This window comes from Dipodomys ordii, unplaced genomic scaffold (genome assembly GCF_000151885.1).
Source record: "Dipodomys ordii isolate 6190 unplaced genomic scaffold, Dord_2.0 Scaffold92, whole genome shotgun sequence".
NCBI classification, from domain to species: domain Eukaryota; kingdom Metazoa; phylum Chordata; class Mammalia; order Rodentia; family Heteromyidae; genus Dipodomys; species Dipodomys ordii.
Genome location: NW_012267308.1, coordinates 5,042,860 through 5,067,347, shown reverse-complemented (window position 1 = coordinate 5,067,347; position 24,488 = coordinate 5,042,860). Strand labels below are relative to the sequence as shown.

At 49.2% G+C, this 24,488-nt stretch overlaps 2 protein-coding genes across 2 annotated transcripts in view; one reads left to right on the top strand and one right to left on the bottom strand.

Annotated features, from left to right (window-relative positions):
* Ryr1 (ryanodine receptor 1 (skeletal)) overlaps nucleotides 1-13,250 on the bottom strand; it is a 111,771-nt gene extending 98,521 nt beyond the window's left edge. The window contains exons 1-11 of the mRNA XM_013026195.1: nucleotides 13,203-13,250; nucleotides 8,742-8,861; nucleotides 7,596-7,700; nucleotides 6,473-6,547; nucleotides 6,305-6,383; nucleotides 5,905-6,017; nucleotides 5,089-5,182; nucleotides 2,411-2,504; nucleotides 1,603-1,677; nucleotides 684-840; nucleotides 406-570 (exon numbers count right to left, since the gene is read on the bottom strand). Coding sequence (XP_012881649.1) covers nucleotides 406-570; nucleotides 684-840; nucleotides 1,603-1,677; nucleotides 2,411-2,504; nucleotides 5,089-5,182; nucleotides 5,905-6,017; nucleotides 6,305-6,383; nucleotides 6,473-6,547; nucleotides 7,596-7,700; nucleotides 8,742-8,861; nucleotides 13,203-13,250 — 1,125 coding nt within the window. The remainder of the gene's footprint in view (nucleotides 1-405; nucleotides 571-683; nucleotides 841-1,602; nucleotides 1,678-2,410; nucleotides 2,505-5,088; nucleotides 5,183-5,904; nucleotides 6,018-6,304; nucleotides 6,384-6,472; nucleotides 6,548-7,595; nucleotides 7,701-8,741; nucleotides 8,862-13,202) is intronic.
* Nucleotides 13,251-18,705: 5,455 nt separating this feature from the next.
* Nucleotides 18,706-24,488, top strand: part of Rasgrp4 (RAS guanyl releasing protein 4) — a 14,903-nt gene continuing 9,120 nt past the window's right edge. The window contains exons 1-6 of the mRNA XM_013026357.1: nucleotides 18,706-18,776; nucleotides 21,800-21,984; nucleotides 22,348-22,453; nucleotides 22,583-22,645; nucleotides 23,567-23,698; nucleotides 23,803-23,956. Coding sequence (XP_012881811.1) covers nucleotides 18,754-18,776; nucleotides 21,800-21,984; nucleotides 22,348-22,453; nucleotides 22,583-22,645; nucleotides 23,567-23,698; nucleotides 23,803-23,956 — 663 coding nt within the window. The 5' untranslated portion in view covers nucleotides 18,706-18,753. The remainder of the gene's footprint in view (nucleotides 18,777-21,799; nucleotides 21,985-22,347; nucleotides 22,454-22,582; nucleotides 22,646-23,566; nucleotides 23,699-23,802; nucleotides 23,957-24,488) is intronic.

Below are 24,488 nucleotides of genomic sequence, written 5' to 3'. Positions count from 1 at the left end.
GCTTTTTCTGTTTATGTGGTGCTGAGGAATTGAACTCAGAGCTTCATGCGTGGTAGGCAAGCACTCTACCACTAAGCCACAATCCCAGCCCTACGCTTTATTTTTGAGATGGTGTCTTGAGCTAACTTTGCCTGAGCTGGCCTTGGACCTTAACCCTCCTGTCTCCCTCCAGCATAGGTAGGATTACAGGGGTACACCATCACACCCAGTCCATCTGCCTCTATCTCTGAACCTCATTTTCACAAAGGCTTCCCACGTATTGCTCTGTGTGTGTGTGTGTGTGTGTGTGTGTGTGTGTGTGTGTGTGTGTGTGTGGTACTGGGGTTTGAACCACCACCCTAGCCCAACTACCAGCCCCACTCTCTGCCCAGAAACACTTATGCCCCTCCCCCTGCAGAAGCCCACCTTCTTCTTGAGCACACCAAGCCGCAAGGCCTTGGTATCAGGGGCAGCATAAGTGAGCCACAGGCCTGAAGCCACATGCTGCACAAAGCACAACGATTCTCCGTACTTGATCTCAGGGGGGCCCATGCCTTCCACATCTCGCTTGGGGGCCACATCCAGCTTCTCCTGCAGGGGAAATGGACAGCATTCAGCCTCCTCTGCCTATGTGTTAATGGGGGGAGCCCCAGAAGAGGCTGGTGTGGGCCCAGGTGAAGGAGGTCACCCTGACCAGAACTGACCTTGGAGATACGGAAGCAAAAGGAAGTGGCCTTGGTGTGGGCCTTGCTGGCATCCACCACGACCAGGCCCTGGTCCTCAGTGAGTGCCAGGTACCGCCCAGTGGTCACATGCCGGATTCGCAGAGGCTGGCCCCAGCGTAGGTGGCTCCCACTCCAACTGTTCAGGGTGACAGCAAGGTTGGGGGGGGGTCAGAGCCCCTCCATCCCTAGTCCTACCATGGTCACTATAGACTTGGCCCAAACCTTTTTAAGCCTCCAACTCATCTTCTAGCATTCCCTAAACCTTTCTTGGGTCCCTCAAATATCTCTTCGGACCCACTCATCCTCCCTCAGGAATTCCAACCCTCTTTAAAATGCTAGAAGAAGCCAGGTGCTGGTGGCTCACACCTGTAATCCTAGCTACTCAGGAGGCTGAGATCTGAGGATCGCGGTTCAAAGCCAGCCCGGGCAGGAGAAACCGTGAGACTCCTATCTCCAATAAAACCACCAGAAAACCAGAAGTGGCGCTGTAGCTCAAGTAGTAGAGCACTCGCCTTGAGCTGAAGAGCTGAGGGACAGCGCCCAGGCCCAGAGTTCAAGCCCCATGACTAACCAAAAAAATAAAAATAAAATAAAATAAAATGCTAGAGGATTCTTCCAAGTTCACCAGAGGTTTCTAATACCCCCAAGTTTATCCAGATCCCATACACTCCCCCAGACTTTCACTCAAGACCCCATTTCTTCATTGGAAGTCCACCACTCTCCCCAAGACCTTCTCCCTTTTCCAGAATCCTTGAGGACTTCCATATCATTCTTTGGGCTCTCCAGATGCCCCCCCCCAAAAAAAGACTTTTCATCCTCTTCCTTAGATCTTCCTTCAAGAAATTCCCTCAGGAGACCCCAGCCCTTCCTCCAGTCTTACCCCCCCCCACACACACACCTGATTCTCAGCGGCTCCAGCCTCCAGAGAGAGCGAGCATGGGTACACACAGATCCTCCCTCGTAGTAGACAAGTCTGGGGAGACACAAGACAGAGTGAGTTCCCAAGAATCTTGGTCCTCAATCCCATCAACATGGTTTGTTATAGTTTGGATCTTTAATATCACCCAGTGATTCATGTGTTAAAGGCTTGGTCCCCAGTCTGTGCCACTACCGGAAACTTTGGGCCGTGGAACATAATAGAAGGAAGTGAGGTCATTTCATTGAGACTGAGCCATTTAAGAGAATATGGAGACTTTTTTTTTTTTTTTAGGTCATGGGGCTTGAACTCTGGGCCTGGGCACTGTCCCTGAGCTTGTCTGCTCCAGGCCAATGCTCTACCACTTGAGCCCCAGCACCACTTCCAGTCTTCTGGTGGTTTTTTGGAAATAAGAGTCTAAAAAACTTTCTTGCCCAGGCTGGCTTGGAACCATGATCCTCAGATCTTAGCCTTCTGAGTAGCTAGGATTACAGGTGTGAGCAACCAGCACCCAGCTTGGAGACCCTTTCAATTGCCCACTGACCTCAGCCACTTGTCTCTTCCATGATGTCCTATACTGCCACAAGTCCAAAACAGGGCCAAGCAATGATGGACTAAAACCTTGGAAACTATGACCCAAAATAAACCTTCCCTCTTACCAAGTTGACTGAGGTATTTTGTCAGAGTATCAGGAAGGTGATTGACACAAGAGTCCTAGCCCTCTAGGCAACTTTCCTCCCCAACCCCCATCCTAGACTTCAGGTCCCTTGCTCTTGTACCCAACCCAGACCTGCGCTGGTCATCACTGTCAGAAGGAGAAATGGTCAGACATTCATCCATGTGTCCGTGAAACAGACGGAGGACATGTCCCCCTGTCACATAGCCTGGGGAGAAGAAAAAGAAGTTGGTTGTTGTGAAGTGTAATGTGAGTTTGGAAAGACCTACCTGAGTTTTGTAGTTAGAAGTTGATGGGCCTGGATTTGGGCGTTTCCTGGTTTGAATTTCAACTTGGTTTGGGATTCTGAAGTTTGGAGTCTGAATCAAAGTTCTTTTGATTTTGTGTTGGTTGTGGGGCTTGAACTCAAGGCCTGGGTGCTGTCCCTGAGCTCTATTTGTTCAAGATTAGAGCTCTACCACTTTGAGCCACAGCACCACTTCCAGTTTTCTAGTGGTTAATTGGAGATAAGAGTCTCAAGAAAGGGCTGGGAATGTGGCTTAGTGGTTGAATGCTTGCTTGCCTAACATGTGTGAAGCCTTGGTTCAATTCCTCAGTACCACATAAACATAAAAAGCCAGAAGTGGCACTGTGTGGCTCAAGTGGTACAGTGCTAGCCTTGAGCAAAAAAAAAAAAAGAAGAAGAAGCTCAGGGACAGTGCCCAAGCCTTGAGTTCAAACTGCAGGCCTGGCCAAAAAAAAAAAAAAAAAAGTCTCACAGACTTTCTTGCCCAGGCTGGCTTTGAACCACGATCCTCAGATTTCAGCCTTCTGAGTAACTAGGATTATAGGCATGAGCCACCAGTGCCTGGTTCTATTCTTTTCCCTTTTGGTCCAAGACTGGAACTCAAATTCAGTACCTAATGATTCTGCTCAGTGGCTAGTGTTCTACCAACTGAGCCAGGTCTCCACCACCAGCTTTTAATTTTTTTTGCCAGACCTGGGGCTTGAACTCTGGGCCTGGTTGATGTCTCTGAGCTTCCTTTGCCCAAGGTAAGTACTACTTGAGCCACAGTGTCACTTCCAGCTTTTTTGACTAGTTTATTGGAGATAAGAATCTTATGGACTTTCCTGCCTCGGCTAGCTTCAAACCACCATCCTCAGAGCTTTGTCTCCTAAGTAGCAAGGATTACAGGCATGAGCCACCAGCATCTGGCTCAGCTTTTGATTTTTTAAGAAGTGGACTGAAATTTTCTAAGTCTGAGACTGGTAGGATAAAGCCTGGGAGTCTGAATTAGAATTCCTAGGTTGGAAATCTGAAATTTGATTTCAAGGGTTGAAGATAACTGTTCTTATTCTCTTTTTTTCTTCTCTTCTTTCCTTCTTCCTTTCTTTTTTTCTTTATTTCTTCCTCTTTTTTTTTTTTTTTTGGTCAGTTGTGGGCCTGAACTCTGGGCCTGGGCACTGTCCCTCAGCTCTTCAGCTCAAGGCTAGTGCCCTACCACTTGAGCCACAGTGCCACTTTTGGCTTTTTTTTTGTTTTTTGGGGGGTTTTTTTGGGGGGGTCTGGTCGTGGGGCCTGAACTCTGGGCCTGGACGCTGTCCCTCAGCTCTTCAGCTCAAGGCTAGCGCTCTACCATTTGAGCCACAGCGCCACTTCTGGCTTCTTTCTTTCTTTTTTTTTTTTTTTGGGTCCAGTTGTGGGGCCTGAACTCTGGGCCTGGGTGCTGTCCCTCAGCCCTTCAGCTCAAGGCTAGCACTCTACCGCTTGAGCCACAGCGCCACTTCCGGCTTTTTTCTTTTTTCTTATGTGGTGCTGAGGAATCGAACCCAGGGCCTTGAGCATGCAAAGCAAGCGCTCTACCACTGAGCCACCTTCCCAGCCCACTTTCGGCTTTTTCTGCCTATATGGTGCTGAGGAATCGAACCCAGGGCCTCATGCATGCGAGGCAAACACTCTACCACTGATCCACCTTCCCAGCTCTTTCTCTCTCTCTATTTTTCTTTTCTTTTTTGTTGTTGTTGTTGTTGCCAGTACTGGGGCTTAAACTCAGGTTAGTGCTTTCACTTACTCAAAGCTGGCATCTACCATTTGGTCCACAGCTCCACTTCCAGAATGTTGCTAGTTAATTGGAGAGCCCCACAGACTTTGCTGTCTGAGTTGGCTTTGAACCCCAATCCTCAGATCTCAGCTTCCTGAGTAGCTAAGGTTAAAGGCATTAACCACTGGTCCATAGTTCTGTACTTATTTTTGAACACTGGAGTCTGAGGATGAGCTCCAAATCTGATACTCAAACCTTTGGATCTAGACAGGCACCGGTGGCTCATGCCTGTAATCCTAGCCACTGAGGCTGAGATCTGAGGATTGTGGATCAAAGCCAACCCAGGCAGGAAAATCCGTGAGACTCTCATCTCCAATTAACCACCAGAAAATCCAAAGTGGTGCTGTAGCTCAAGTGGTAGAGCTCTCACCTTGAGCTGAAGAGCTGAGGGACACACCCAGACCCAGAGTTCAAGACCCACGACAACCCCCCCCAAAAAAAAGCTTTGGATCTGAATGTAGGATCTTACCTTAAGCATTTGGTGTAGGCGATTTGGGGACTAATTCTTTGCAGTCTGAGTTTGGGGGTTGGGGATATGAGATCTAGGGGTCAGTTGGGATCAGTTGGCGATCAAGGTATACAGATAATAAATTGGAAATCTAGGTGTTAGGGCTAAGGATCTGAAGCTCAGTTTGGGCAGAGCTGAAGGGCAACACTGAGGGTCTGTTTTGGGAACTTCAATTTAGGGGTCAGAGGTCTGGGGGGTCTCACCCTCTTCACAGCAGGAACAGATAGGGTTCATGTTCCACAGAGTCTGCATGAAGGAAGCATCAACCTGGAGCTCCCCACTGGCTGTGGACAGGTGCTGGGGGACCCCCAAGTTATGGTAGTCAGAGATGATGGGTTGAAGTTGGCAATGATCCAGAGTCCAGGGCAGAAATTGAGGATGGATGCAAAAAAAAAATGAGATAGAAAATTGCAGATCACAAATACAAAAAGCAAGCTCAAATAAGGGGCTGGGAACACTGGAAGTCAAGATATTTAGGGGTGTCCACTTTGGCAACAAGTATACTAAAATTGAAACAATACAGAGAAGATTAACATGGCTCCTGCGCAAGGATGACACGCAAATTAATGAAGCATTCCATATTTTTTTGTTGCTTTGTATGTCCCTTCCCTACAGTAAAACCCTTGTTTTCACTGTATTTGATGTTGCTATACTTTGTGGAGGGGAAGGGAAAAAACAAATTATTTAAATAGGGATACAGGTGGACCCATTGCAACAATGAGATGTACAAGACTATGTCGAAAAACAAACTTTACAACTTTGGCAAGGGGTGGGGGTGGAATGGGAAGGGATAGGAAGGGGAAACAAAGGAGGAGGCAACAATGCTTGATAAGAAATGTACTCATGACCTTGCCCGTGTAATTGTAACCCCTCTGTATGGTATTTTCACAATTAAAAAAAAAAGATATTTGGGGCTAGGAAACAGATGGGAAAAATTAAAATGAAGAGATAGAGCTACTCCCATAGGCTCTGAATCCTGGTAGCTGTAGGACCCACTGTTGGAGGCGAGTTCAGCTTACCAGGTAGCGCTCGGAGGAGACACTGACAAGAATGAGATCATCTCCAACTCGAACCTTCTCTCCTTCAGACCTTTGTTTGGAGGCTGGGTGCATTGTCCACCAACAGGCTTCTCCTATGGGTGGGGACAGGATGGAGGTAAGGTGGCTATTAGGATGCTATCTACTCATAACACTCTTCACTAGCCATCCAGCTCCCCAGGCCTCAGACCCATAAATCTACCATTTCTTCCACAAAGTCTCCACCCAGAATCTCCCCACCAAATCTTCCTGGGTAAAATGTGTCCATTCATGAACTCAGTCCCTTTGTCCCAAAGTCCTGCTGGACTCTGGAGTTCTGGGCACTTTTGTATCCTGACTTCCAGCCTCAAGGGAGGGGCCCTTCACTCTCCCATTGCTGCACCTGTTGCATCCTCCTGTAGTCCCACATCGAAAGCCAGCTTGTCAGTCAAGGAGCGGGAGGTAGTAAGACAACTCAGGTACTAGGGTTGGAGAGGGGGGTCAGTCTCCTTCTGGCAGACCTGCCCCCTGCCCCCTGCCCCCTGCTTGAACCTCATGTTAATGCACTTACCATGCGACTGTGTGCATGCCGGAGCAGGATGGCATGGCCATACAGAAGTGTTCTATGTCCTCCACCCTGGGATGACTGTAGGGGGGTAGGAGGCACAGAGTAAGCACAGAACCCCAGATTCACAAGACCCCACCCAAAATAAAACATCTTCCCTATTCACAGGCAGGCATATGATCTCCATCAAATACTGGGCTCAAGTCTGGAGTTCAGTGAGCCTCAGTTTCCCCATCCATGGAATTAGGGACTGTGTCTCTAAGAAGCCCAGGGAAGGGGTATTTGACATTCTCTGAAACCTCTTTTTATCTTAGCCTCTTTTTATCTCATCAACCCAAAGTCACCCAGCGAGAGTGAAGAACTCATCTGACATGCCTGGGAACACTCAAAGAACCCCAGGATTTTGTGTTTCATGGGCCTCAGCCCCCTGGGCTTTCATATATCATAACATGGCTGAGCTGTAGCCTCAACGGGCTGGGAAAGTACTAGCAGGTGTTCAACATGTGGCTTTGACCTCTAGCAATAAGGTGACCAGCTGTGCTGCCTGCCACAACTGCCCCTTCCTGAGCACAAGGAGACTCGGCCCTTTGGATGAGCCCTTGATGGCATCATGCCCCCATCATGGCTCTCACATGCCCATGCCGAGGGTGCCATGTGATGGGACCACATGATCACATGGTGGACCCACTCCTGGACCGGAGGGGGCCTACACATAGGATGGAAGGAGGTGAGGGAAGACATCCCATGCGGTGAGGATCTGGGGGTCAAGGTTTGGAGGGGAAAGTTTGGGAAAGAGGAGAAAGGATCAGGTGGGGATAATGAGGGGCTCAGAAGCCCTTACTCCTTCCTTCCTGGCTTGTTCTGGACCACAGTCCCTGACAACTGGAGTTGGGGAGAGCCCCCAAAGCCCCTGTGTGCAGGAAGTGGGCCTGAGCAGCAGGCCTGAGAACAGAAGGAGTGGACAGATGACACCCAAGGCTAGACCTACCCACTTATCCAAATTGAGGGCCTGTGGGGCAGGGCAGAGAGAGGAAGAAGAGCATATGGTAAATGACACCCCCTCCCAGTTGCCCTCCTCCATCCCTGTCCCTTTGTCCTGATCCCTGGGGAGGGAAGGAGAGAGCCTCACCTCTACGCCAGCCTCTACAGTGTTAGCCAGCATCTCCTGCAAGGCTCGGACTGACAGAGACTGCTCCAGGATGAAGCAGCAGATGGCCAGGTCAGGGGGCACATTCTAGAGTGGGACAGACAGACGTTAGTGGGGGAAGGAGGGCAGAAGATTCCTGAGTGCCATTTCCTGGCATGGCAGACTCCCTTCTGTTATCTGAACAACCACACTCCTAAGACACCCACAAAAGGACCTGCTAACACCCCCCTTAGCCCCACCCAGGCTCTCAGACCCCCCAAACCCCAAGCCATATACTCTCAGAACACCTTCCCCTCAAACCCTTGTTACCTAACTCATCTCAAGCCCCTGTTTGCCCGTTAGGACCCCTCCTTCATGGACCTCCAGTCTCCTGCCCTTTCTCCTGAGCCCCCAACCCTCCCCCCTCAACAGGGTTCCTAAACCCTCAGGCCACCTCCCATTTTGGGGATTTCTGTGCCTTTTCCTTCAGCAGCCTTGCCTGATCTTCCACAATCTGTGTGTGTACCCCTTAGGGCCTGCAACTCCTGCTACCTCAAATCTCCATCCTTCCTCAGTCCTCACCCCTGAGACTTCAGACCCTGGCCCTGCCCTCCTCAGACCCGGATCCCTCCTCAGATTCTGTCCTCAGCCCAGGTTGCATCCTTCCTTCCTCAGACTTCACCTCTGTGACCCACAGCCCTGCCCCCAATCGCCTCAGCCCCCACTCTCCCACCTCAGGACCTGTCCTCCTCAGACTCCACCTCTGCAACTTCAAACCCTGCCCCCCAAATACCTCAGACCCTGCCTAAGTCCCTCCTCAGACCCCAGCCCCAGTCACCTCAGACTCCAACCCTTCTCACACCCAAGCCCTCCTCAAATCCCAGCCTCAGTCACCTCAGACCCCGTCACTCCTCAGGCCCCATCCCTCCTCAGACCAGGCATCTATCTCAGAACACGAACTTCCCGCCTTGAAGCCAGGCCCCGCCCCCAGCCACAGGCCACACCCTCTTCCTGTCCCGCCCCTTTCCCATCTTAGCCCCGCCCCCACGGCCATCCCCCTGCTGTCAGCCTCATCTTGCAAGGCTTGAGTTTGAATCTGGGCCCTGGGCTCCAGACTCCCTGCCCTCCTCCGGGGCAGTGGACACTGACCTGCGCGTTGCTGGTGGGCTCCAGGAAGCAGAGGCGGTTGCCGAAGCCCTCAGCCGCCAGGCAGAGCTTGAGCTGCTCCTTGAGCACGGTGGCGCTGCACTGCAGGACCACCTCGTCATCCTGGGGACACCAAGGGACAGGACCTGCTGGTGGGGACAGCCCCGCACCAACTGTCCAGGGAGAGGAATTCCCACCCACCCTTGGGGACTCAAGAGATCCTGCCTCAGTCTCCAGAGCAGCTGGGACTACAGGCATGCTCCACTGCGCTTGACTCCAGCCCAGGGGAAACTGAGATTGGTGGCAGGGGAGGACACTAATTGCCCAAGACTGCACATCTGTTAAGAGAAGGAGCTTGGCTGAGCACTGGTGGCTCAAGCCTGTAATCTTAGCTACTCAGGAAGCTGAGATCTGAAGATTGGGGTTCAAAGCCAACCTGAGTGTAGGGAAACTCCAAGAAACCCTTTATCTCCAATTAACCACCAGAAAACCAGAAGTGGAGCTGTGGCTTAAAGTGGTAGAGCACTTGAGCAAAAGTGCTCAGGGGCAGCATCTAGGCCCCGAGTTCAAGCTCTATCACTGACACAGAGAAAGAGAGAGACAGAAACAGAGACAGACAGAGAGACAGGGAGATAGAGAGACAGAGAGGTGGACGGGGGAGCTTGGATTTGAACCAGAGTCCAGCTGCTTCCAGAGGCCTCCCAAGTAGGATCCATAAGATGACCCCATTAGAAGGTGGAAAATATATACAGGCTTGTAAGTTAATTTTTTGTTGTTGTTTTAGTGTTGTTTCTCTAAAGCAGAGTCTCATTTGGTAGCTCATGGATTGGCCACAATCTCTCCATCCTTCTGCCTCAGCCTCCCAAGTGCTGGGATTAGATAATGAGGTCCTATCAACACTACTGCGTCTGATTTTGGTAACTGATTGCATTGTAGTTTTGGAAGAAACAACGTTCTTTTTTTTTTCCTCAGTCAATCATGGGGCTTGAACTCTGCGCTGTCCCTCAGCTCTTCAGCTCAAGGCTAGTGCTCTACTACTTGAGCCACAGCACCACTTCTGGTTTTCTGCTGGCTAATTAGAGATAAGAGTCTCACAAACTTTCCTGCCCAGGCTGGTTTTGAACCTCAATCCTCAGATCTCAGCCTCCTGAGTAGCTAGGATGACAGGTGTGAGCTATGGGTGCCCAGTGAAACACCATTCTTATACACTGAAAGTAGCACAGGTCTAGGTATTTTCCTCAGGGGAAAAAATATAGAGAGGAGGAAAAGGTTAAGTAGACATAGCAAACATTAACAGTTGGGACAATGACTGAAGGCTAAATGGAATGTGCATTCTTTGAACTCAACTCCAACTTAATTTCCAATTAACCTCAAGATGACTAATTTTTTGTATGTGTGCCAGTACTGAGGCTTGAACTCAGGGCCTCACACTTTCACTTGATATTTGAACTCAAGGCTCCAATTAGCCATCCCTCTCCCCTCCCCAAAAATGAATAACAGAGGCTGGAAATATGGCTTGGTGGTAGAGTGTTTACCTAGCACACATAAAGCACTGGGTTCAATTCCTTAGTACCATATACACAGAAAAAACCAGAAGTGGTTTTGTGGCTCAAGCCTTGAGCAAAAGAAGCTCAGAGACAGTGCCCAGGCCCTGAGTTCAAGCCCCAGGACTGGAAATAAAATAAAATAACAGAAATAGAACTATGGTTTAAGTGGCAGAGTACTAGCTTTGAATAAAAATGTTAAGTAAGAGTGCAATACCATCCCACATCCACACAAAACATAGTAATAATAACAACGACAACAACAATAAAGTAAAATAAAGTTCCTTTTCTACCACAGCTTCCTACCCCTTACCACCAAAACCTCCTTCAAAGAGGCCCGGGGCCTACAAAGAATCTGTATTATTATCCAGCTATCTCCCCACTAGGAGTTCTGACTTGGGCCTGGCTTTGAGAAACATCAGCCTGAGCAAGTTAAGAGGTCATCTACCATCCAAGGGAAATGAAACCAGGTAGGAGGGGAGTGCAGAGTGTGTTTGTAGGGGGGCGGGGAGACTGGCTAGTCTTCTTTAACATTGAAATAAAATAGAGCAAGAACAGGAAATAACAAACCTCCTGTCCTGCCTTCAGGGCAATCTACATTTTATGAAGTTGTCACTGTTAAAAATAGGTGTGTGTGTGTGTGTGTGTGTGTGTGTGTGTGTGAATGCTCACAGGGGTTGTCCATGGTTGCAAAACCTGGAGACCACCCAAATGTCCATCAGGCAAATGAACTGATAAGCAAATTGCAATATAGTCATACAATACAGTACTACTTGGCAACAAAAAGGAATGCATTTTGGATACAAGCAACACAGATAAATGTCAAAAATACACTGAGCAAAAAGAGAAAGACAGCCGGGGAACTGGTGGCTCACTCCTGTAATCCTCGCTACTCACAAGACTGAGATCTGAGGATCCTGGTTGGAATCCAGCCAGGGAAGACAAATCCACAAGACTCCAATCAAGTAGCTAAAAGCTGGAAGTGGAGTTGTGGCTCAAGTGGTAGAAGGCTAGCCTTGAGCAGAAAAAGCCAAGCGAGATCGAGAGGTCCTGTGTTCAAGCCCCAGTATTAGCATTAAAAGAAGAAAAAGAACAGGAAAGACCTTCTGCAGTAAAGGAAATATTCTCTGCTTTGATGGTGGTTACCTGAGTCTGCACAGTTTGTCAAAACTCATTAAACTAGCACGCCAAAGTGAGTATAATTTATTGTATATGCCTTAATAAAGCAGAGGTTTTTTTAAGTCTATGTTTATGTACTGGGTTGCAATATGAAATATTGGTGCAATTGGTGGGATATGATCCCAAAAAATTGTAGAGAAGTGCTGCATGAGTTCAATAACACTCAGGAAAACCAGACCCAATCTGGGGCCAAGAGAATACCAAGGCCAGGACTCTCTGGAGCCCTAACACTAGATTGCTAACTTAGTATGTCTGGATCCAGTTTTCCTCTGGTGAAAACAAAACAACTAGGCCTTCCTGGCTATCCAGAGATGCCACTTCCTGGCCTTGACCTTGAGCAAGTGATTTAACCACTTGGGGCTTGCTTTCCCTCAAATCTCTCTGGGAGATAAAGATAGGGCCCTACCTCAGAAGATAAGGCAGCAAGAATATAATTAGATACCTCCAGAGGCCAAGGCCCTGGGCACAAAGCCTGGGTACAGACCATAGGCTACCACAGCTATGGTCTTATTAGGTCCAACCCATCATATCTGTTAAGGGGCTGGGGCTGGGCAAGATTCCATCCAGTGGCTTCGCATCCAGCTGTCCCCATCCTTCACTAGCAGCCCAGCTGTTTGTTCCTCCCTCCCAGGAAACCGGACCCAGGCCACCAGGGTTCTATTCTGGGTTTGGAATGCTGCGTCAGCACTTCTTGCATGGACTCAGAGCCTTGGAGGGGGAGGGAAGAGGGCAGTAGAGGGTCAGCAGACCTGGACCAGGGGAATGATCTCCTCTCAGACTCACCCCCTCTCACCCCCAGCTGAGCCACTGGAGGAGAGGTGGAACTGGGAGGGCGCACCATTGAAAGGGAGGGTGAAGGACTGGGAGATGGGCAGCCCCTCCTTCTTTCTCTTCTCCTCTCTGTCCAGGGCCCAGAAAAACGGACTATTTCTGGGAGGGACACCTGTTGTTCTAATTCCTATCCCTGCCCCCCAACCCTCCAGCCTGTGATCAGAGATTCAGGGAGAGACAGAGCCAGAGGGACAGCAAAACACAGAGGGACTGAAGCCAAGGAACAAAAGGAAGAGCTAGAGACAAAGAGACAGAGACAGAGATAGTGGACATCCCAAAGAGATGGGTAGAGACACCACCCACAGAGTCTCATGAACCATCAGCAGACATATTTGATCCTTCTCCTCAAACCCAAAGCAGGGAAAGGGCAGGGGGGGGGGGGAGACCAAGAATCCAAGAGACCCCCAAGGATTCCCCCCAAGGATAGGAGTTAGAACAAATTTTGTCCTCCAACCCCACACCAGCCAGCCCCCTTCCCAAGAATTTAAATGGGTCAGAGCCTGGAGCAAGAAGAGAATGAGGGCTGGGTGGGGGTGGGAGGGTGGCTAAATTAAGCCCAGGAATTAGAACCACCTTCCCCAAGTGTCTGCTTGCAGGGTGGCCTAAAGGGGGGTGGGTGCTCCCTCAGTGTCCCCCACTTGTGGACTAAAGCACTAAAAATCAGAAGCAGCCGAAGGATATCCCGCTCCCCATTCTGAAATTCTCAAATCCTGCTAATTAAATCTCTGGTGAGAAAGGTGGAGGAGATATTTAAAAAGTGACAGTCGCTTGAAGTGACAAAGGAAGAGATCTCGATTCTTAGAGACCACCGGCAAACAGGACCGACATAGAGATGAAGGAAAGACTCAGGGATACCTTAGAAATAGACCCCCACCCCCAGAGACTACCCCCCGAACTCAGAGATAAGTACCGTCCGCAGGAACTGGACTTCGTCCTCGCCTTCTCCTCCGTCTCCCATGATGTCGGGGCTCCAGAAGGCCTGGGCTGAGGTCGGGGGATGGAGGGAAGGGGCTGCAGGCTGGGCAGGTGGGCTGGGGGCGGGTTGAAGTCGGAGACCTCTGGGGACGCCAGAGGCACCCGCGCGAGGTAGATGGAACTGGGAGGAGGACACGAGTGCTGGACAGAGCTGGGAAGAGGTCCCAGCCCCCCCACTGCACCCATTGGGCCGGGGCGCACGTGGCCACGCCCCTCAGTCGGAGCCTCGCACCCATTGGACCAATGTGCACTGAGCCACGCCCCTCGCTCGGAGCCACGCCCACAGACCTCAAACCTTGGCTAAAACTGGAAGGTGGGGGTAAGGTTTGTTTCACAAAGGGCAAACTGAGGCTCTAGGCAGTAAAACCTTGGCTGGATATCACACAAGAGAACCTGAATGTGTGCCATTTAAAGCCTTCTGACTTGGGGCTGGAAATGTGGCATGGTAGTAGAGTGCTAGCCTAGCATGCATGAAGCCCTCGGTTCAGTTCCTCAATACTACATAAAGAGAAAAAAGTTGGAAGTGGTGCTGTGGCTCAAGTGGTAGAGTGCTAGCCTTGAGCAAACAACGTTCAGGGACAGTGGCCAGGCCCTGAGTTCAAGCCCCAGGACTGGCTAAATAAACGCATAAAGTCTCCTGGCTTTAAAAAAAAAAAAAAAGGCATTATATGGGCATGTGTGGTGGCATATTTCCATAATTCTAGAATTTGGGAGGCCAAGACAGGAGGATCACAAGTTCAAGGCCAGCTTGAGCTACATAGTGTGTTCCAACACACACACACACATACCACACACAATGCGTACACACACACACACACACTGCACACACATGCAACACAACACACAAGGTTGAGAAGTAAGGACTCTGTGCCAGATAGTCTGGGTTTGATTCATCTTATTGAGAGCAGAAAATGAAAGCATGAGCCGAGTGCCAGTGGCTCATGCCTGTAATCCGAGCTACTCAGAAGGTTGAGATCTGAGGATCGCAGTTTGAAGTCAGCCCAGGCAGAAAAGTTGATAAAACTCTTTTTTTTTTTTTTTTTTTGGTCGGTCGTGGGGCTTGAACTCTGGGCCTGGGCGCTGTCCCTCAGCTCTTCAGCTCAAGGCAAAAGGTCTACCTCTTGAGCTACAGCGCCACTTCCGGTTTTCTGGTGGTTTATTGGAGATAGGAGTCTCACGGTCTCTCCTGCCCGGGCTGGCTTTGAACCACGATCCTCAGATCTCAGCCTCCTGAGTAGCTAGGATTACAGGCGTGCGCCACCAGCGCCCAGCTGATAAAACTCTTAACTCCAATTAACCACCAAAAAGTCAGAGGTGGAACTGTGGCTCAAGTGGTACAGCACTTGAGGGGGAAAAAAAAAAAAGCTAAGGAAGCTGGGCACTGGTATCTCACACTTATAATCTTAGCTACTCAGGAGGCTGAGATCTGAGGATCACGGTTCAAAGCCAGCCTGGGCAGGAAAGTCCGAGACTCTTTTTTTTTTTGTCAATCATGGGGCTTGAACTTTGGGCCTGGGCGCTGTCCCTCAGCTCTTCAGCTCAAGGCAAGTTCTCTACCACTTGAGCTACAGCGCCACTGCCGGTTTTCTAGTGGTTTATTGGAGATAGGAGTCTCATGGTCTTTCCTGCCTGGACTGGCTTTGAACCGAGATTCTCAGATCAGCCTCCTGAGTAGCTAGGATTACAGGCATGAGCCACCAGCGCCCAGCTCCAGGAGACTCTTATCTCCAATAAAACACCAGAAAGCCGGAAGTGGCACTGTGGCTCAAATGGTAGAGCACTAGCCTTGAGCTGAAGAGCTGAGGGATAGTGCCCAGGCCCAGACAAAAAAAAAAAAAAACTAAGGAAAAAACACACAGGTCCCTGGGTTTGAGCCCCAATACAAGCATACACACACAAAAAAAGAAAATGAAAACACATAGCTTTACCATGTCTAATTTTGTGGGAGGTTTTTGTTTTTTGTTTGTTTTTTGGTCCGGTCGTGGGGCCTGAACTCTGGGCCTGGGCGCTGTCCCTCAGCTCTTCAGCTCAAGGCTAGCACTCTACCACTTGAGCCACAGCGCCACTTCTGGCTTTTTTGTTTTTGCTTATGTGGTGCTGAGGAATCAAACCCAGGGCCTCATGCATGCAAGGCAAGCGCTCTACCACTGAGCCACCTTCCCAGCCCTGTGGGAGGTTTTTGTTTTTGTTTTATTTTCATTTTTTTCTAGTACCAGGGCCTCACACTCACTCAGCTTGCTTCTTATGCTTGTTTACTCAGGACTAGAACTCTACCACCTAATCCATACATCCAGCCCTTTTTTTGCTTATCTTGAATGTCTATTTTCAAGACTTCATTCTTAAAAAAAAATATTATACAATGTATAACAGGTTGTCAGAAGTCACAGAAATATTGGTGTTAATGAAATTACATTAAATAGCAAGTAACTTTGTACCATATTGTTGAATTATATGAATCAAAAAGGTATTACATAATTCCATATTAAGGTTAATATTATGTGATAAAATACAATATCATTTTGTGTTGTGCATCTTGGAATATACAACGGTGTGTTAAATTACTTGAATTGATTCCAAGTACTGCAAAATTAAGCATTACTTTCCATTAACATTTGCACAGAATGTAAAATGATTGTGTCATTATGACTGATATCATAAGATATTAATAGTGTCTTACTTCTGCCAGTCATGATTATATGTCTCAGAACCCTTCCCATATTGGTCTGCAGACACCTGCATTGTGGCTATGATGGCTTTGCAAGGACTTTTTTGTTGTTGTTGGTAGTGGTCATGGGGCTTGAATTCTGGGCCTGGGCACTGTTCTCAGCTCTTCAGCTCAAGGCTAGCGCTCTACCACGTGAGCCACAGAGCCACTTCCGGTTTTCTGGTGGTCTATTGGAGATAGGAGTTTCACGGCTTTTCCTGCCCAGACTGGCTTTGAACCACAATCCTCAGATCTCAGCCTCCTTAGTAGCTAGGACTGCTACAAGGACTTGTTAATGACTGACACTTTGGTTTATCTACCTAGGAACTTGGGTGGACATCACAGACATTGGGACGGCCTCCAGTTCTGAAGGGCCATTGCTATGTCCTGCACTCCCCTCTACCAGAGCTGACAAACGTGGTTTTAGTATGTGCCCCTGGAGCAAATTGCTGAGTAACTTACCCAGGCCTACAGTTCATCTAAGCAGTGCCAGAGAGTCCTGAGAAATGGCTGTTTATTGCCAGTCTTGTGGGCTCAGTCCCCCCTACTCCTAGTCTCCATTTGGGCTCCCCAAGTCAAACTTCTAATTTCTGTGTATGTGTGTGTGTGTGTGTGTGTGTGTGCACGCACGCACACATGCGTGCGGCCACCTGGGCTTGAACTCAGAGCCTGGCACTGTCTAGGAACTTATTTGCATAAGATTAGAGCTCTACCATTTCGGTCACAGCTCCACTTCAGATTTTTTTGGTAATCAATTGGAGATAAGAGTCTCACACAGTTGGGCACTGGTGGCTCACACCTGTAATCCTATCTACTAAGGAGGACTATGACAGACCAAAAGAGAAAGAAAGAAAGAAGGAAGGAAGGGAGGGAGGGAGGGAAAGAGGGAGAAAGAGAGAGAAAGAAAGAAAGAGAGAGAAAGAAAGAAAGAAAGAAAAGTCTCATGAATTTTGCTGCCTGGGCTGGCTTCAAACTGTAATCCTCAGATCTCAACCTCCTGAATAACTGTGAGTACAGCCCTTAACCACCAGTGCCCTGCTCTGATTTTAAACATAGCAAGTACAATGCATTTCCTGACATTTGATGTTTGTTCCCTAGTCCCCTCGTGTAAAGAAAATCCATATTTGCATGTTGGAACATGTATCACTTTCCCTAAGTTTTCACCTTCCTGAGGGCCCCAATGTGCTTACACACAAACACCAAAGCCTTTTCCAACCCACCTCTCTGGGGCTTTCTGGGTTACCAGAGGCACAGACACAGACATAGAAAGACAGCACAAGGGGCTGGGAAGGTGGCTCAGTGGTAGAGCGCTTGCCTTACAAGCCTGAGGCCCTGGGTTCCATTCCTCAGCACCACATAAGCAAAAAAAGAAAAAAGCCGGAAGTGGCGCTGTGGCTCAAGTGGTAGAGCACTAGCCTTGAGCTGAAGAGCTGAGGGGCAGTGCCCAGGCCCGGAGTTCAAGCCCCACGACCGGACCCCAAAAAAAAAAAAGACAGCACAAAATAAAAGCACTGCTTGGGCCAGCTTACGCCCGCCTCTGTTAGAAGTCAGGCTGGTGGTGATGGGGTGATGGGGAGGTTGATGAGAATGTTCTGCTTCTTTTCTCTTTTTCTTTTTTTTTTTGGTCAGTTGCAGGGTTTGAACTTTGGGCCTGGGCACTGTCCCTCATCTCTTCAGCTCAAGGCTAGTGCTCTACCACTTGAGCCACAGCACCACTTCTGGTTTTCTGGGTGGTTTATTGGAAATAAGAATCTCATGGCCTTTACTGCCCGGGCTGGCTTTGAACCATTATCCTCAGATCTCAGCCTCCTGAGTAGCTAGGATTACAGGCATGAGCCACTGGCACCCAGCCTGTTTCTTGATTTGAATGAATACCATGTGTCTTTGCTCAGGCAGCCTTCTTCAACCTAAATATTTAACTAATGATGTGTGCTCTTTTTTTCTTTGTACTTCAATTAAAAACTATGTCAAGCATGACACATTTAGGTAAAAGCACCAAACATACATACTCAAAAGAAAAGTCTGTTTCTAGGGGCAACAATGTACACACATAAACCTCATAGACAACAGTTCCAGTTCTCATGAGCCTTAAATAACATGTAATATCTGCCTCTCCTGCCCAGCAGAGACAGAATGTGTTATGTGGAACTTCCAGAAAGTTTACCTCCTTGTCACATTTTTATAATAAGATTATAGCACGTGGAATTAATATTTTAAAACTCATCACAGTGCATAGTGTATAGTAGATGTTACAGAAAGTGCCACAAGGGAAGTAATAAAAGTGAAATGTTTTCCAGGGTACAAATGATACCCTTCAAGCCAGGTATGGTGGTGCACACCTGTAATCCCAGCACTCTGGAAGTGAACCTTAGTGTTTTGTATGCATGAATATGCCTGTATAGAAATACTTTTTGTGTGTATGTGTTTCTACAGAAATATTAGTCATGCTTTTTTTAAACTGCTTTTATTGAAGTATGATAATAACAATCTGAAGTCTCAAGACAAAAAGATAGGGAGATAGAGAGCCTGCTAGGCTGGGGGGGGGGCAGCAACACCGGAAACCTCAGCCTGCAGGGATCCCCCGCGTGGGGGAGGGGAGCCTTTGGTCTCTCCCCAGCTTCTTCCTTCCCCCTGGCCTGAGGGTGGGCGGGGAGGGGCAGTTCCTCTTTCCTTCCCAAGCTCTGGGGAGGCCCCAGCTCCCAAGGGGTTGACAAGCAGGAGCACCAGTGAGGGGGAGGAGCTGAACCCCCAGGTCTCCCAAGGACCCCTTTCCCCAGGAAACATGAACAGGAAAGACAGCAAGAGGTAAGAGAGACACCGGCCCCCCTGCCCTGTGCTACGGTCACCGGTCACCGGAGAAGACTAGCAGCAAAGCAACCCCTTGGGAAAGTTGTGGAGGGGGGGATACTAAGGAGGGGCTAGTATGTCTGGATCCCTCACATTGGGTTAAAGGATCAAAGAGGATGCTTCTAGAATCCAGAGCTAGGCAGGGCTGCTGCACTGTACCTGGCCCTCAAATTCCTGTTTGAGCTGCCCTGGGTCGCCTTCTCTGTCCTTCTGCTCTCCATCCCAGCTCCCACAGCTGGGTGAGACACCCAGCTCTCCCCGGGGTCTATCTGCTCTCAAATCATAGTCACTGCCCACCCTCTCACCCTGAACTGGAAACTCTTAGGCTTCCGCAGGACCCAGGAGACAAGGAGTGACGTAGGCTAGGCATTTTTTTCCCCTGCCTCTTAAAACACTCCCAGCTGCTCCAGACACCACAGGGGGCTGCCCGCCAGTCCACAGGTAAGGGCCAGGCGGCTGCCAATGCCAGCAGGCGCTGCAATGAACTCCTGTCTCCTAGGCATTCTTGCCCTCCTGTCACTATATAGGACAGAGGGTGCTGGGTTCCCAGCCTGGGTAACTCCTTCAGCCTTCCCCCACCTCCACCCCCAGCATGATTCCGATTAGTAGAAGGGGTCCCCCGGGCCACTTCCCAGAGGATTGAACACTAGCAGCCTCATTTCCTGTCTGTGTGATCTTAGGTAAGTTCCTCCGTTGCTCTGCCTGTCTTTTTCTTGTATTACTAGAGTAGTCATACTGTACATTTTTAGTGAAACGGTCTAAAGCAGCGATTAGCAAATTTGAGTGCATGTCAAAAAAACAAAAAACCTGAAGCCAGGCACTGGTGGTTCACTCCTGTAATCTTAACTACTCAAAGAGGCTGAGATCTAAGGATCACAGTTTGAAGCCAGCCTGGGCAGGAAAGTCCAGGAGACTCTTATCTCCAACTAACCAGCAAAAAGCCAGAAATGGTTTAAGTGGTAGTCAACCTAGAGAAAAAAAAAAAAAAGTTCAGGAACAGTGTCTAAACCCTGAGTATAAGCCCTAGTACCAGCACACACACACACACACAAACACACACACACACCTGAATCTTGCTAGAATCATCCCTGATGTTTCAGATTCTGTAGGTCTAGGAGGCAGGGCCTGTGAATACATATATATATCAAATTCCTTGGCAATACCATTGGTGCCAATTGTGGACTATGCTTGAGAATCACTGACCCATTTAATGATCAGTGCCTGGCCTACTACCTAGTCAGCACTCAGTAAATGCCTGCTCAATGAAATTCAATACACGTATATTGAACCAAGATGTGCCAGGCAATATGGTGCCTTTGCTATGAGGGCTCCCTCTTTGTCAATTCAACACACACACACACACACACACACACACACACAGAACTGCAGACCTGGCTTCTAGTTTTCCCCATCCCTTTTTACTTTGTGCAACTTGAACTAAACTTTTCCACTTCTGGGTCACTTATCAGCCTGAGCCAATCAAATGTATTACTTAGAACCTCCAAGGAGCCAGGAATTGCTTGATTATAATGAACAAATTTCTGGGGAAGGTTCAAAGACGATCCTCATTTTTCATATGAGACAAATGAGGACTGGAGAAAGTGAGTGACTCACAAAAAAAGTCACAGAGCCAGCAGAAATGTCTCAAACCCAGTTTTGTCTGACGATGGATCTCAGTTTCTCCTCCCTCCCTCCTTCCTTCCACTACCCCTGTCTCTCCATTACTCCTCTTTCCCCACCTGGACCTGGAGCCGAGGGAGGCACAGGGCAGAGAGAAAGTTTATTTTTAAATTTTCCTTGAAGTGGCCCCAGGGACCCCGCCTAGCTCTGAGGAGCCCTAGGGAAGCCGCTGTACATTAGTACTTCCTCTCTGGGCTTCAACTGGAAGGAACCAAACAAAAGGCTGCAACCCTGGGATCTGCAAAACATCTACCTGGGGAAGGGGAATGTGATCTTACAGGGACTAAGTGTGCATATAGGGGAAAGATTTGCTTCCAAGGGCCAAACAGCCTGAGTTTTTTTTTTTAAGATGTCTGGGCTGAGGTGAAGAAACAAACTAACTAAAAAAGGTGAACTAGAAAGCCGGGCGCCGGTGGCTCACGCCTGTAATCCTAGCAACTCAGGAAGCTGAGATCTGAGGATCGCAGTTCAAAGCCAGCCTGGGCAGGAAAGTCTGTGACACTCTTATCTCCAATAAACCACTAGAAAACCGGAAGTGGCGCTGTGGCTGAAGTGGTAGAGCACTCGTCTTGAGCTGAAGAGCGCAGGGACAGTGCCCAAGCCCAGAGTTCAAGCCCCACGACCGACAAAAAAAAAAAAAGGTGAACTAGAGAGTAAAGGGGAGTCCGGAGTCTGAGGGACTGACCTTCTGGGTCATTCCTCTGGGAATGATCTTAGGGATCTCCTTCCTTGATTTCCTGGGGTATCCAGACCAAAATCTCAGCAGGGCTATGCCAAAAGGAAGTCTCTCATAAGGCCTCAGGACTATTATCAAGAGAAATATGAGGGCTGGGAAGGTGGCTCAGTGGTAAAGCGCTTGCCTTGCATGCCTGAGGCCCTGGGTTCGATTCCTCAGCACCACATAAGCAAAAAGAAGCCGGGAGTGGCGCTGTGGCTCAAGTGGTAGAGCGCTAGCCTCAAGCTGAAGAGCTGAAGGACAGTGCCCAGGCCCAGAGTTCAGGCCCCACAACCGGACCCAAAAAAAAAAAAAAGAGAGAGAGAGAAATATGAAAGCAATTCCTGCAGGAAGTTCTTAGGTTTCTTGGAGAGTCCTTAGAAGTTCTGGGGTCTTCCATGATCCCCTGGGGGATCTCGACTACTCCTGGGGGGTTTCTTTCATGGGTCTCTAGTAGTACAGGAGGAACTTGAGGATGTTACTTGTAGGAAATTTCTCTCATAGTCTTTTGAGGAATTGGGGTTAAAAGATACCCTGAGGGTCTGCCCAAAGAAAGGCACACCCATAATTCCTTGTGTGCCCACAGGAAGTCTCATCAGGAATGCTCGGGGAAGACAGGAGGGCAGGGGCGGCTTCGACCAGCCCGACGCCACAAGACCTGCCCCAGTCCCAGAGAAATCAGCAAGGTCATGGCTTCCATGACTCTGGGCGTGCTGAGTGAGAACAGCTGCAGTGAAGATGAGCTGCTGGAGAAATGCATCCAGTCCTTCGGTGAGTGTCCCCAGGCCTGGCTAGTCTCCCCACCCATGCATTCCCCTTGCTCCGCGAATGGCTGCATAAAATGGACATGTGATGACTCTTAATCTTTCTGGGTAAGACAAAAAACACCTGTACTTGTTTGCTCCTAAAGTGAGTGGGGTAGGAAGCTGTGTTCAACAAGAAGAAGAAGGTGTGCTTGCCCAAGCTTGCCACAGATAAGGAAACTAAGGCACAAAAGAAGTTATATTGTTTGCTCAAGTGCACGCAGGGCATCACTGGCAGAGCCGGCATTAGACTCAGATAGTCCCTTCAAGCCCTGGAAGTCAATCCATTGCCCAGAAGCCATTCTGATGGAAATTTCCTCCTCAACCCCAGACTCAACTGGCAACCTCCGACGTGGGGACCACATTCTCAATATGGTGCTGGCCATGCACAACTGGGTACTACCTTCTGTTGAGTTTGCTGGTCGTCTGTTGACTTCATATCCTCCCCAGGATCATAAGCTGAGGGTAGAGGGTGGAGGGCAGACATGTGAGCACCTGGGAGATAGGAACAGGAGGTGAGGGCAGGAGGCTGGGATGTCTGAGAAAAAGCCTTGACCAGAACTCAGATACCAGAAGGCCACAGAAGACACACAGCAGCAGAGGCAGCTGCAGATCTGCTACCTGGTCAGGTAGGTCTGGGCCAAGCCCCTCAATCCTATAACCCAAGACTCCTATCCAAAAAAATAAAAATACTTCTCAGAGATTCCCCAATCCCATTCCCCCACAGACCCACCCAAGACTCAAAATCTAAGACTTCCCTGGCTTAGTTCCTAAGGCCCTCCTATCTCTGCTCTTTAGAATCACACTTCTTTGAGATCCCCCCCCAACTAGATCCCATAGACTGTCTCCCAACTGAATCAAGAGACTTCTAGCTCTGACCCACCCCCCCCCAAGCTCCCACCTCCCACAAACTCCTAGGACTGCTTCATTCTGTTCCCCTCAAAAATCTCACCCCTGTCTGCTTCTTGAGCCCCACCCCCACCCCGCCAAACCATCCTACTTCCAAGAGATTCCCCATGTCCATCTTCCATAGATTGCCCCCATCTGGTGTTGAGACAACCCTCAAACTTTGGGCTGGATGTGGTGGGGCACACATGTAATCTCAGCTACTTGGAAGGCAGAGTTAGAAGGATCACAATCCAAGACCCAAAGCAAAGGGGCAAGATAGTATCTGAAAAACAAACTAAGGGAGAAAAGGGTTAGGAGTGTAGCTTAGCTAGCTCAAAACCCTGAGTTCAATCCACAGTACAGAGAGACAGAGACAGAGATAGAGATAAGAAGAACCTCAGTTTATCCTAGAGATTGTCCCATCCTGGCACACTTCCAAATCCTGACTCCCAAAGATCTCTCTCTCTTTGTCTCTCTCTTTCTCTCCCCCTTCCTCTCTCTCTTCCCTCCCTCCCTCCCTCTCTCTGTTGCACACACACACACACACACACACTCACAGAGAAACCTATAACCCAGTACCTACAGAATCTTCAGCTGAAGACCCCTGTAGTGGTCTCCCCCCACCCCCACCCCAGCCTCACCCTGATCTAAACCACTGTCAGGTACTGGCTGAACAAGCATCCAGAAGCTTTGCACCAGGAGCCCCAGTTAGAAGAAGTCATAGGTCGCTTCTGGGCCAAGGTGGCCCAGGAGGGGACCTCTGCCCAAAGGAACCTGGGAGACGACACCCACCTGTGAGTCGGCCTCATGCCCCTTTCCGTGTCCCCCATCCTGCCATCTCCATACCCCCTGACCCTCAACTCAGCCATTTCAATATTCTATTCTTCTTCATCCCCAGCCTGAGCCCTGGTGGCCCTGGCCCCCCTCCTCTCATGAGCAGCCCAGGCCTGGGAAAAAAGCGCAAAGTATCCTTGCTTTTTGACCACCTGGAGACAGAGGAGCTGGCTCAACATCTCACATACTTAGAGTTCCGGTCCTTCCAGGCTATCACGGTGAGAATCCCTCTCCACACTCCTCCTCAAACAGGGTAGAGATGTGGGATGCTGCATGGGCAGCTGAGATTGCAAGCTCTTAAAACTGTTAAACTTGGCAGCCAGAGGCTCCAGGAAAATAAGAGCACAGAGTCCTTGGGTTCAAATCCTATCCGCTCCTTCTTACCTGGGTAACTAGTTTCTCAACATCTCTGGGACTCATTAATAAACTAGAGGTCATAATACTTCATCAAATGGCTAGAGGAATGAAAGCTCTCATTTTAAAATGCTTAGTATGGGCTGGGAATGTGGCTCAAGTGGTAGAGTGCTAGCCTTGAGCAAAAGCAGCTCAGGGACAGTGCCCAGGCCCTGAATTCAAGATCGAGGACTAGCAAAAAAAAAAAAAAAGACTTAAAAACTGGTTAGTTGGGCTGGGAAGGTGGCTTAGTGGTAGAGTGCTTGCCTTGCATGCATGAAGCCCTGGGTTCAATTCCTCAGTACCACATAAGCAGAAAAAGCCGGAAGTGGCGCTGTGGCTCAAGTGGTAGAGTGC